This window comes from Sinocyclocheilus rhinocerous, unplaced genomic scaffold (genome assembly GCF_001515625.1).
Source record: "Sinocyclocheilus rhinocerous isolate Xijiao unplaced genomic scaffold, SAMN03320098_v1.1 scaffold1294, whole genome shotgun sequence".
Taxonomy (NCBI): Eukaryota; Metazoa; Chordata; class Actinopteri; order Cypriniformes; family Cyprinidae; genus Sinocyclocheilus; species Sinocyclocheilus rhinocerous.
In genome coordinates this window covers 543,273-556,570 of record NW_015656157.1, presented here as the reverse complement: position 1 = coordinate 556,570, position 13,298 = coordinate 543,273, and the positions used below count along the sequence as shown (strand labels likewise).

The 13,298-nt window shown below is 38.5% G+C and overlaps 1 protein-coding gene across 1 annotated transcript in view; it reads right to left on the bottom strand.

Annotated features, from left to right (window-relative positions):
• Window positions 1-13,298, bottom strand: part of ap3d1 (adaptor related protein complex 3 subunit delta 1) — a 44,430-nt gene that overhangs the window by 16,053 nt on the left and 15,079 nt on the right. The window contains exons 11-23 of the mRNA XM_016526996.1: window positions 12,070-12,118; window positions 10,440-10,585; window positions 10,176-10,324; window positions 9,464-9,694; window positions 9,160-9,391; window positions 5,822-5,967; window positions 5,610-5,751; window positions 4,460-4,531; window positions 4,302-4,374; window positions 4,029-4,222; window positions 3,876-3,949; window positions 1,887-2,049; window positions 1,631-1,765 (exon numbers count right to left, since the gene is read on the bottom strand). Of these exons, the coding sequence (XP_016382482.1) occupies window positions 1,631-1,765; window positions 1,887-2,049; window positions 3,876-3,949; window positions 4,029-4,222; window positions 4,302-4,374; window positions 4,460-4,531; window positions 5,610-5,751; window positions 5,822-5,967; window positions 9,160-9,391; window positions 9,464-9,694; window positions 10,176-10,324; window positions 10,440-10,585; window positions 12,070-12,118 (1,806 nt within the window). The remainder of the gene's footprint in view (window positions 1-1,630; window positions 1,766-1,886; window positions 2,050-3,875; window positions 3,950-4,028; window positions 4,223-4,301; window positions 4,375-4,459; window positions 4,532-5,609; window positions 5,752-5,821; window positions 5,968-9,159; window positions 9,392-9,463; window positions 9,695-10,175; window positions 10,325-10,439; window positions 10,586-12,069; window positions 12,119-13,298) is intronic.

Genomic DNA, 13,298 nt, shown 5'->3' with positions numbered 1-13,298 from the left:
ATGTGCTGTACATGTGGAAGAATTGACAATAAAGCAGACTTGAATCTTGAAAGATCATTGATTATTTTCCAGATTTCAAAACCTGCCAAGGAACAGATGATTTTTTTTTTTGCGCTACAACATGGGATTAATCAATGCATGCTTTTATCGTAGTTTATAGTTATATGGAAACGAAAGTGGTTAACATTCATTTTTCATCAGTATTATTTGTTATTTGAATTTTGTAAACGGGAGTTCCTCTTTTGCCGTGTTATAAGCCAGGCTTGGGCATGTTTTTCCCCACAAGAATACCAACATGTTCACCTTCTCTGGTTTAAGAAGCGGTCTTTTACTTTAGCTTGAAACCATCCATCGTTTCCTCAATATTCGCGTCCTTTTTGCTGCTGCACCTTCGTGCTCGTGCTGACGCGGCGAGTATAAACCAGGCTCTACACTCTAAGCGCTGCGCAGTTCAAACGAGTAGCGTGGTTTCATTATGCTTTCAGTTTAGTTTGCCGTTTTATGTTTCACTTATGCAACAGAAATGTCAGCGCTTATGAGTTGAACAACGCGGTGGTCGCGCCAGTGCGACCGCACACAAAATTTAGTCGCACAGGCAGAAAAAATTTGGTTGCAGTCTGGAGCCCTGCAGTTTGGTATCACGATTTTCTGTTTTGGGGTCACTGTTCGATACGAGTTTGGAACAACAGGAAATTTATTTTTTTTCTTTTATTTTGAACAGACGATAGTGCTACATACATGAGCAGTTGTATTTGATTTGAATTAGATTGTATAATTTCAAGATTTAAAGCAAAAACAGAATGGTCCGACTTTAGATTTGTGAAATTATGCTACATAAGACACCTGCACAAAACAAAAACAGCAGACGGGCTGAATGAAAATGCAACTGATTTCTCTGACAGTAGGTGGCGCTTATGGAACAGCAGCGATTTAGAGTTTCCTTGGTTACCGCTGTAAACAAAGCAATTCTGTGCTTATTAACTCTACTTTAATATGCATTATATGGAGGTAAGAGGAAAAGAAAACATCATCAAAACATTTCTGAAGACGGTCAGTTCCTGACTGACTGTATTCATCCTCTGACAGCATGAACCGAACCGTGACGTTCATACGAATACATGTACCTGTACGCTCCTAATATATATATATATATATATATATATATAAAAACAAAAAATCTAAAAGAAAAATATATATTTTTTTACATTTTTCAATATTTCCAATTTTGGACTACTTGTCAAATAATAACATGCATAAGTAACGTAATAAGTTCACTACATTTTCTGCATTTTGTGCTGAAATGCATTAGACAATACAAATAAGATTTACTGGATTAAATTAACAACAATTAATCGTCCATTAATCATTAACACCTCTAAACAGCAGTACAGACTGCAGGTATGTGGCCATTAAAACAGATGTTTTCATGCTTTTTCTCTGTTTAACGATTGATTTAAGCTTTGTATATAAATTCTGTCATTTGTGGCAGCCCAAATTTGAGCAGTTTCAACAAAGTAATGGAATATTTCGAAGTATAAATAAAGCAAACAGCAAATGTTAGTGATGGAGAGGCTATAAGACAAGTTTTTTTAAAGATAATACTTTACTATAGGTGCAAAAACAATCATACCTCAGCAGATGTGGATGTGGGCGGGGTTGCCGCCTCTTTGGTCTCCTCTGATTGGACGGCCTCTTCTGGGTGGGACTCCAGAAGCTCCTCCTCCACTTCTTTATGTTTCTTCTTTTTCTTTTCCTCTTTGCTCCTCTACAAAACATCAAAACCACCATATGAATATTAATGAAGTGGAATTACAAAAACGCTCTTAATTGCTTAAATGCAGATATGTGTGTTTACAATTATTATTCATACAAAACTGCCATCTCACCTTCCTGTCCTTCTCCTTGCCTTTCTTCTTCTCCTTCTTCTCCTTACCGCTCCTCTTCTTGGTCTCCTGCGGGATGCTCTCATTGACTCTGTCCTCGGCAGGGCTCTTCAGCACCTCTGGACGGTGGGTCCTCACGGGAAGCTTCTCGCTGTCTGCAAGCGGCCTGGAAAGAATAAGAGAAACAGAGATTAGATGGACAGAAAGAAAAGGAGATTGTGAGCAAGAGAGATAACCAGTTACATGGAAGCTAGGAAAGGCTTCAGTTTATTCAATACACAGTCCAAAGGCCTGTTCGCAACAAGTCTAATGTGACAGCGCCACACAAGTATAACATTTCATCAGCTAATACATTTCAAACTGTTGTTCTTAAATTAGCCAATCAGTGCTAAGAATTGATTTAATTTAACAAAAAAAAAACACTACTGAATCTGAACTATTTTAATTTGTTGAACATCTACATTTCTCCACAGATACGAGCTAAACATGGTTTCTAGAGTGTGAAGGCAACAGAAATTGTTGGGAGTTCTGAATAGAATGAGACATAAAAAAAATAATAGAAATAACTGGACATCATGTCTTTATTTTGCACTGTGCTCTGTCGCTGCATACAACAACACTCAAAGTGCAACCAGTGTAGTTCACTTCACAATCAGTTCAATTCAAGGAAATGGTTGTTTTTAATCACTCAAAGCACTCACAAATCCATCTAAAAAGTTACTGATCTGAATTTGTCAAACAAATGAAAAATAAAAACATACAAAAGTATTTAAAAAAAAAAAAAATTCCAAACCAAACAAAAAAGAAAAACTAAATAAAAACTAAACTGACCTAACCTCCAAACAGAACAAAACAAAACAAAACAAAAGAAACATAATATTCTCAACTAGGTATGAAGGAGTTTGCTTCGCTTCATTTGAAATCTTGTGGTGTATTGTGTTGTGTCAGAAATTGAGATTTGGTGTGAAGAGGCCTTTAAATCAGTAAAATGTTTCTGTACAACAACAAGCTGAAAACAGCTGAGGGGTTTAAAATCTGTGCCCACGAGTTTCAAGGGAAAAGTCAAAGCCAGGCAAGGCTGTCAATGCTGGTGTGTACTGTATATACACTACCATTAAAAAGTTTGAGGTCAGTAAGATTTTTAATATTTTTGAAAGAAATTATCAGTTTTATTCAGCTAGGATGCATTAAATTGATCAAAAGTGACAGTAAATGAATTTATAATGTTACAAAAAATTTGATTTAAAATGAATTCCATTCTTTTGAACCCCAAACTTTATAAACAAAGTGTTCAAGTTGTAGCAATATGACCACAGCCAAAACCCAACCTGCAGGTGAGCTGATCAGTCATGCACAATGTATTCTTGACAAATATTATTTCGGTCCAACAGTGACATACTACAATTGCCAGGAAAAAAAAAAAAAAAACAGATGCTGGTAATTGGGCAGTTGATTCCACGGGGTCAAATGACCACATGAAGTACTTACCTTGAGCTAGAACCAGACAGCAGACTGTCAGGAGGGCAGATGTGTGCGTGCATGAGGGAGAGAGAGAGAGAGAGAGAGAGAGAGAGAGAGAGATCGAGAGACACAAGCAGAAAGCAGTGTATGTAAGAGAGTGGAGCATATTCAGAAGAACTGGAGAAAGCTCCTCGATATCAGAACACGGAAAACCCAACAGCTGCAAAAGAACTAGATTTGTTTTGCATCTGCATGAACAGAGATTCTGGACTCCGCAATCAGAACCTGCTAAAGGCATCTAATGAATGACAGCCATGAGAAACATGAAAATGAAAACAATATCTGGAGGGAAAACAGTGGTGATACTGAAAATGAAGTATTAATATCCTCAGACTGACAGAAAGTGTCTCAGACCAAACACCGGACACAAAACAAGAACGCCAAATTTCAGTTTTAGTAAAAAATGAATTTCTGTGCATCACTACATGTAGCACATGTATGAACTGTAGGAGGCATCAATGTGGTACATACTTGTCCAGATCGATGTCCAGAGCTTTATGAGGGTCATTGGGATCCTTATCGTCATCGTCACTCGGTAAGGCATTCTGGGAACCAAGACAAACCAACATTATTGCATATAGTTTAGGGGATAAAAATAACAACTCCAAAATAACAGCTGCTCACCTCTGGCATTTCCTCTGTGACTATGTCCACCTGGTGAGCGGGCGCTATGTCTTCCTCGCTCTCAGGACCTGAATCCGCCTTCCTCTCTTTCCCTCGCTTCTCCCGCTTTTTCTTTTTCTCCTTCTTTCTCTCAGCCTTCTCCTTCTGCCGGCGCTCCTCCTCCAGCTTCAGGTATTGGTCGGACATGGGCATCCCTGGACCAAACAATGGACAATGAAATTAAACCGTGGTTTTATTTGGTCTGCTGAAATAAGAGATTGTAGATTTGCTTACCTGGGACTTTAAGAGGCACACTAAGGTCGATCTGCACCACCGGAATGTGTTCTACACCTGGAGCGTCATACACCTGCAATTGCAAACAAGTTCGAGGTGCTTAAAAGCATGTTTCGGCCTGAGGTTTATGTGATCGCAGAAATCATTTGACTGCGTACCTTCTGAGATGATGGCGAGGCCTTGATGTAGAATGGGTTGTTGGCCTGTTCCCGCTTCCTGGCTTCCCTCCTCTGTGTGAAATCGGACAAGTGTATTAGGACTAGGGGTGGACGATATGTCCAAAATCTTATATCACAATAAGAGTAATTTTATTTCATGGTAACGATATAGATCACGATATAGTTTTTTTTTTTTAAATAAGGTCTCTATATCAAAATGTTTTATACCATAAAAATTTCATAATTCTTGTCACCAGTGTCAATATCACAAAAAAACTAATACTAGCCTAAATAAAAAACAAAAAAACTCAAGCTCACTGAAAACAAGTAAACAGTCAGCGATTAAATAAGAATAAGAATCTAATTAGAAGCAATAGGACAAAAAACTACAGTAGAACAAATAAATAAGAAATGCTACATACATTGCATAAAGTAATCAAATGTATAAAAACACTGCATATTCTTCACTGTGTAAATTCAATTTCTACTTATTAAAGTAACAAAAGTGATTTAGTCAAGAGCAGTTAGAGATTTTCTCTCTTTTGTGGTTTGATTAACATGAATGACAGATAGCAGGAATATTAGACTGCTGTCACTTTAAGAGCTGCCCGAACCCAATATACTGTTACGCATGTTTTCTTTCTCAGCAGTTTGCTTTCACTTAAGACATAATTACTCCGTTTACGAGGACATTTGCAAAGATGGGCATTTTGACACATACAAGTGTGTGTATTTAACCATTCAAGGCCTATACAGCAGTAAAAATAACTCCGTTCAATGCTCCCGCGCTCTATGAGCACAGTCTTCACGTGCGCGCGCCTTTCTGACGGAGCTCAGAAACAGTCTCTCAGACAGCTCACGCATATAGTGAAATGAGTTCTCTTTCGCTGCTGAATGCATTTCAACAGCTTACAATTGCTTGTTTTTAAACCGCAACGCTTAAAAATGTGTGCAAATGATACATTTTCATGGTCATGCAGCACAGCAACGTCATGAGAGCGTGTAACCGCAATAGAGGCCATAGTCCAAAATCTCTACTAGTTGACAAATGTCTACCGGTTAATTGTGTCTACCGGTATATCGCACACCCCTAATTAGGACGGCTGTATTTTTATATTTTCTGTAGGTCTAAAGGACATCGTGGACTTACCCTGGCCAACTCTTTCTCGTCCACCTCAGTGTGTCTTGATCTGGAATGCTTGGGTTCCTCTTTAGCGAACACCGCTTTGGGCTTCTCGTCCTCAGACTCGCTCTCTGACGGAGGCTTATTGATCCAGGCATCCAAATCCAGACTGGAGGGGGAAAACAACAGCTGAAACATCTATTTCTTTCGATTCCCTTGATATACACTCAATGACTCACCCTTCTGGTACAGGCACTTTCTTCTGGGCCTTGGGGGCCACGGGATTGAGCTCTCCAGCGAAGAGAGCCGTCACTTCCTCTGCCACCTCCACCTTCTTCTGCTGCAGCTTCTGGATGTACTTCACCAGCTGGAGGATGCAGGACGCCTGCAGGGGAACACCATGGTTAATGTTGCAGTGTGTGTGTGTGTGTGTCTGTTCCGAAGCCTAATAAACCCTATTATTTTAATCACAATCAATGAAAAGCGCTTTGCTCATGCTCACAACTGATTCCAATGGAGGTACATATCAGACCCCATTAAACCCTGCAAAAACACATTAGACAGCATCAGACCCCTTTAAACCCTCTTCGGATGCCTAATAATCCACATCAGATCCATTACACCAAAACAGACCACATTAGGAACTAGGGCTGGGCAAAAAAAAAATCGATTTTCCGATTAATCGTTTTTTAAAATGACGTCGATTCGATATCGATTCTCAAAAGCCGCGAATCGATCTTTTCCAGTATTTATTTCAGCACACATTTAAAACAAGATCTGATTAACATGAATCTTATCATTAGTCTTCTCCACTAGATGTCACCCTTATTTACCTTGCGCGATGTTACAACAGAAAGCCTGTCAAAGTCATTCATTCAGCACTTATCATGGCCATACGCGCAATTCGCAATGCTCAGGTGAAATGCTATAGTAATACTATAAATCTGCAGAAGCATCTGATATCACGCATAAGGCGCCATGATTTCCGCAATGAATGAATGGCGGATGGTGCGGCGCACTTTGTTTACTACACACATACTAAAGCGCGGATGACGCTCGCGGTGTTAAAAAAAAGAATAGGTTTAAAATACAGGCATGTGGTTCTTAATTTCTTTTTATTAATTCACCATTTGTAAACTGATGTTTACTGTACATTTTTTTAGAAATATCAATAGCATTTGTATTAAAACTATATTCACGGAATGTAATAAAAAAAATCGAGAATCGAATCGAATCGAGAGCTTGCGTATCGAAATCGAATCGGGACATCTGAATCGATACCCAGCCCTATTAGGAACCCATGAGATCTCTAAAAAAAAAAACACATCAGACCATAAAAGTGGTTGCTACAGTCCTCTGCTAACTGCAAGGCGTTCGCAACATGTTGCAAGCTAGCATGTTTCTAACACATTTAACACTTCACTGGCATGTTTAGCACATTGCTAACATGACTCAGCATATTACTAACCATGTTTCTAGCATAATTTAACTTATTGCAAAGCATAAGCATGTTAACTCTTTCCCCGCCATTGACGAGTTATCTCGTCTTTTACAAGAAAACGCTTCCCCCGCCAAAGACGAGTTTTTACGGCTTTTCGTGTTTTCACTGTTATACACTCGGGGGCGCTATTACGCATCTTCTGAACGAGTACAAAACCTCCCGAACAAAAACACACATGAACAGGACGGAAAAACGAGCGATCTCTTACATAAACAGATGCATATGAAAAATAATGCGATCATCAGCAATAGACAGCATATAAATGAAAACTGCATAATGTTACAGAGTAAAATGTTGATCCAGGAAGTGGAATATTTCTGTGCAAGGTTTAGAGGTGTTGATGGAAGAGATTTACTGGATTTATGCTTTGATAATCGTACTGAATATTATCCAGATGTAGTTTTTGATAAAAATGTGATTTTCTCACCTTTTTGCTCAAAATTATGCATTTTTATGAAACCTACCTATATTCAAGTGTTGATAAAAAAAGAATGCTTTAAGCTTGAATAAAACTGATTTTTTTTGTTTAAAAGTAATTTTGTTTAAAAAGTTTATTTAGGTGTATTGCATATTCAAATATTCATACAGCAAAATATACTGAAGGCCATCAAATTTTAGTGAAAATCATCAAAAATGCTGGCGGGGAAAGAGTTAAAATGATCACTTTGTTAACATGTTGCTGCAATGTTGTTGAAGTTTTAACACACTGCTAGCAAGATATAACATGTTTCTGACATCCTTTAGCATGTTTCAACATGTTGTTACCATGATGCTAACATGACTTAAACATGCTAGCAACATACTAGCAATCAGTGTTGGGGGTAATATATTACAACGCAATATTGTAATGCATTACTTTTAAAAGTAACTTTCCCCAACACTGCTACCAATAAGTTATCACATTGTTAACATGTTGCTATGTTGTTGCCATTTCTTACACCTTGTTTGAATTAGCATGTTGCTTGTGCAATTCCAGCATTTTAGCACATTGCTAGCATGCTGCTAACATGTTTTAACACATTGCTGGCTTCTACTATGTTGTTGCCATGTTCTAACACACTGCTAACTTGACCAAGCATGCTGCTTGGATATTTGTAACATTTCCAGCATGTTGCTAACATGTTGCTAGCATTTTGTTAACATGTATTATCACATTGCTAGCATGTTTTAAAATGTTGCTAGCATGTTTTAAAATAATGCTAACATGCTTTAGCACATTGCCATTTTCGATTGTCATGACACATAGTCTCAGCCTCAGACGTCACGCCCACGGACAGTTGGCTGAATGTCTGACACACAAATTTGGAAACACTTCAGGAGTTTCGAAGTTATCATCTGATTGGTTGAATTATACAATATTTCCGGGAGATGTGTGTCGCGTTGTTTAACCTGGAAACAACGATGCCATGATGCCAAACCCCCTCATGTTAGAAGAAAGCTGTCGTGTTTACAACTGTGATAATGAGCACTTATCAGGATCAACTAAACGCTGGATTTTCAAAAGTATGTTAAATATGTAAAGTTCGCGACATAGACTCTTTAAAACTCGTCCAAGTTTTACACACCGGTCTGTTATTGTGGCAACATTTCCACACCCCTAAACATGATGCGGCGCAAAACGAAACATGATTGGTTGCTTTATCTGTCAGTCAGGGATTTACATCCGAAATATAGGGCGAGGACTTGATTCAATTCACTGGTTGTTGAATGGATTTTGAGATTTTGGAAATGAATTTCCACTTCATTTTATATCATTTTGTCATCTAGTGTCTGGAATAGCCTTCATGCTAGGAAAGTACCTGTGATGCCAAAAACACTGCCAGCCACCCCTTATGAAAAATTAACCATGGTTTTACTATAGAAAAAATTGTAGTTACCATGGTTTTTTGGTGTATTGATTACCATTTGTATAACCACAGGTTTACTTACAAATACTATGGTTAGTGTACCAAAACCATGGTTAATTTGTGGCTACCATGGTTTAACTATAGTAACCATGTTTTTTGGTTTTATTTGTAGTAAAATCATGGTGAAGTTTCATAAGGGACGAGATGTCAGAATAAAGCTTCTCCTCACCCTCTCCTGCACTTCCAGGTTGGCACTCTGGACGAAGAGGGGCAGTCTGTCTATGAGCAGCTGGCTGGTCTCCTGCGCAGCATGGCTGTCCGTCTCCCCTTCGTGCTTTCGCAACACGGTCGCAAACAGCTTGGCAGCATTTTGTACGTACACCGCCTGGATGTGACCGGGCAGGGTGGCCACTTTGGGCCTCAGCATAGCCTCCAGTGTCTGCATGGGGTCTTCCAGATGCCTGTGGGGAAAAGGATGTTAGCATGCTGCTATATGGTTGAAGTATGAACCTTTCCAGATCGTCAGCACGTACTCTGAGAACTCTCCGCAGATCCACGCAGCAGCGTAGAGAACCTCGCAGATCCCGTTGCGCTGCGTGTTGCCGGTCAGCAGGTGTGCGTTGTCCAGCAGAGTGGCCATCTGAGCCACGGCGAAGCCTCTGATGGCTTTGACACGGATGGCGACGTCCAGCATCTGAGAGGCGATTAGGTGGCCGTGCCTTGTACCTTCCAGACGAGTCAGTTCGACCAGGATACTGATGTACCTGGAAGACAGATAAGGTTGTTTTCTGACTTCTGTATCCAGTAATGGCTATGTAAAATAGTAACGGTTACTGGTAAAACTACGTTTAAGGGCTGGTTCACATAGAATGTGCATTTGTGCTAAAGTGAGACGCAGGACAGTGGAATAGGAAAAAAAAATGCAAGTCTCAGTACTATATTTAAGGGGCAGTTCACACAGAACATATTTTTGCACACAGGGCAGTGAAAGGGCGAAAAAAACACAAGGTCTTGGGACCATAATTAAGGGCCAGTTCATACAAAATGCCGTTTTCTGTTTAGTAACGTAAGATGCAGGGTAGTGGAAGACAAGTCAAGATATTTTTTTAAGCTGAGCTGTGTTATGTATGATATAGCTCAAGATCCAGCCAAAGACCTCCATCTAGCGCATGTTTACATAGAAAAACAACTGAAATTCTCTGTCAACGGCCCCTAAATGTGTACTGGGCTGTTGTTTAGTCTTACCACTCAAAGTTGGTGATATACTGGTAGTTGCTCTGGCTGCAGATGTCGATGATCTTGGTGAGCAGCTCGTCTCGGTAAGTGGTGCCTTCCGCTTTGTCAACATGCAGCATGAGCTTCTTCACAATCTCCATCAGGTTCTTCTTCGAGACCTAGTTACCCACATTTTCCACCACATTTTAATAACCTCTTATATTTGAACTCTTCACAACGAGACTTAAGAGGAACGTAAGCAAACAAATGCCGTTAACAAAAAGTCGTACACACCATGCCATAGAGCAGATCCAGAGCTCTCAGTCGGATGGACTCATCTTTGTCGTCCAAACACTGCAGAATCAGGTCCTTGTGCGACTGCACGGACTTGGGGTGCGTCTTCAGGATCTTGGACATGGCCAGAAGACCCAAGTACTTCACTGCAAAACATCACAGCACCTAAGTGACTCTTGCAATGAAGCGCAGTCTCTCTGTTTTATGGTAATTTATTAGGGCTGCACAATTAATCGAATTTCTAATCGCGATTTATATTTGACATTTGAGGCTTAATACTATAGAAAAGCACTAAAAGTTTTTCAGTTAGAGTGTTTTCAGCTTGTTTATTTTCATATAAAAATACGGCATGCAGTTGCATCAAACAATGGTATAAACATCATTCAATGTCAATTGTGATAACCGTAATTAATAATCGCAATTACAATTTCAAGGGAATAATCGCCAAGTATGATTTTTGTCATAATCGTGCAGCCCTATAATGTATGCTAACTGACGTTTTGTCTCAGTTCTTCTATTTACACAAGTCGGCATGTAATGGAAGTAGCAACAGATATTTTTGTCCATATTACGAAGTACATCCGAGTGAAATGGATTATGGAAAAGAAAAAAAAATGTGGGACTCGTTTTTCTCTAATGGTTGTTGATTGGATGAAGGCAAATCTGAACGTGAGCTTGCAAGCGATTGTAAGAAAGCGGTAGAGTTTGAATGGACAAAATGATGCAGAAGTCCTGCATACATCACCCAAGAGATGTCTAGCATTTTACCAAAAAATTGAGACATTTTTATTTAAAAATATAAGGTCAAAAATTATAAAAAAAAACTTCGAGCTTCCATTTTGTGCCGACTTTCAAATATGCTGAATTTAAAGCCTATTGCTAAAATGTTACTAAATGTACAGCATTTGAAATGACACAAAGACAATGGGAAAACACAAACACAAAGGACAACAAACACACACCCCCAACAACAACACAAATGGACTTCAGTTTTGTTTTACTCTGCCAGATTTTACAAAAATTAACCACATATTTGATTTAAGGCCATTGATGGTTGAAATGCCCATAAAATCAAATAGACTAATACAGATGCATGACAGCTGGAGCCACAGTTCTGTAGTGTTGGGCCATTAGGACAGTGGGCTTATCCGGCACGTTCTAAGTTTGTTGATGAAAAAACAAAATGTACAAAAACTGATCTATTTAAGGAAGACATGGGTCTTCAGGATTGACAGAATGCCAAAACATTCAGCTGGAAGTAAATACCAAACGGCCCTGTGAGGGAACTCAGCGGTTTTTGAGAAACAAAACATGGCAGTCCAGGCTTCACAGAGCTACTCTACAGCCGGCTTCACTGGGACACTGATAACTCGAACTCCTGCAAGATAATTCAGATTACTTGATGCATACGTCTTGAAATGCTACTGCTTTCTGGAGGAACCTTTTCTGGTTCCTCAAGCTATAAAAATATGATTGACTCTTGCCAATTCCCTATTGTAGAACTGAGGTGTCTTCGAGTTATCCAGGATGGAGATCTATACGGACTTCATCTACAGGGCCAGAAGGGGGGACTCAGAAACACACAGACAATGAGAGAATGACACACTGCAGGCATTGACAGAAGGCTCACAGTTCTGGTCCGAGTCTTCAATCAGGATTCGCAGTTTCTGCACACAGAGCTGTGGACCGGAGAGAGAAATGGAAAACAGAAGGAGAGATAAAAGGCATTATTACCATGTTTAAAACCTTTCCACACCATTTTACATCAACGGTCAAAGAGGAAGCCAACTTCAGATGGGTCAAGTGCTTGTCTGAAAGCCAAGGATTCAGTTTGGCAACTTATAAAAATCAAATAAGAAACGTATGGCTGAATGTTGATATTTAGAGGTGGCCGATATATAATATAATTTCCATTTCCATTTATCAGCCAGTTTCTTCCAAAGTGACTATTTGATGATAATAATTGCTGAAATTAATTTTTTTAAATTTACTTTTTAAAAATAATTCAGTAATTCATTCATTTAGCAGCGGTTTTATGCAAAAGTGACTATTTAATTATGATAATTGCTGAAATTAATTCGTCCCCAAAGATTAGTCTCAACATGTCCATTATTTACTAAATAAAATAATAATAACAATAATAATTTGTGCGTTAGATGATTTGCTTCTTCACTGAACTGTAGTAAAAGACATGAAAGGACACATAATACTAAATATTATTACCAATATTAAATAACTTTAATCAATAAATTAATCATATGAATATTAATATACATTATTCGTATTTAGGTATTTTATAAATTACATTAAAAACTTTAGGCATTGGCCAAATCAGGGTTTCTGCAGGATTTTTAAGCTCAAATTTAAGACTTTTTAAAACCTTTTTTAAGACCTGCACAAATAAGATTAATACCATATGAGCGGGGTAGGGCAATGTCTATAGTACCATATTAAACTGTAAAATGACTGTAAAAAGCATAATTTACAGTTCAGATACAAGTTTTCACAAAAACAAAGTTTTATAAAATGATAAACTTTACATTTCAGCCTTTAAACCATTGTTAAGAAAATGGAGGAGTCAAAAGTATTATTATATTAATTTAAACGATTATTATCAATAAATTATCATATCAATTAAATAACATAAATTAGCGCTGAATTTAATTCTCTCTCTGTTGTCTATGCTCATCGTTAGTCTTGTGAAATCGGAGTCACGTAAATAATCCGTCAAGATCCTCTCCTAATAAAGACGTAACTGTGCATGAGTTAAATAATACAGCCATGAATGAGCGCATGTTTGAAATAAAAGCGCTGAATTTAATTCTCTCTCTGTTGTATATTTGCTCATCATTAGTCTCG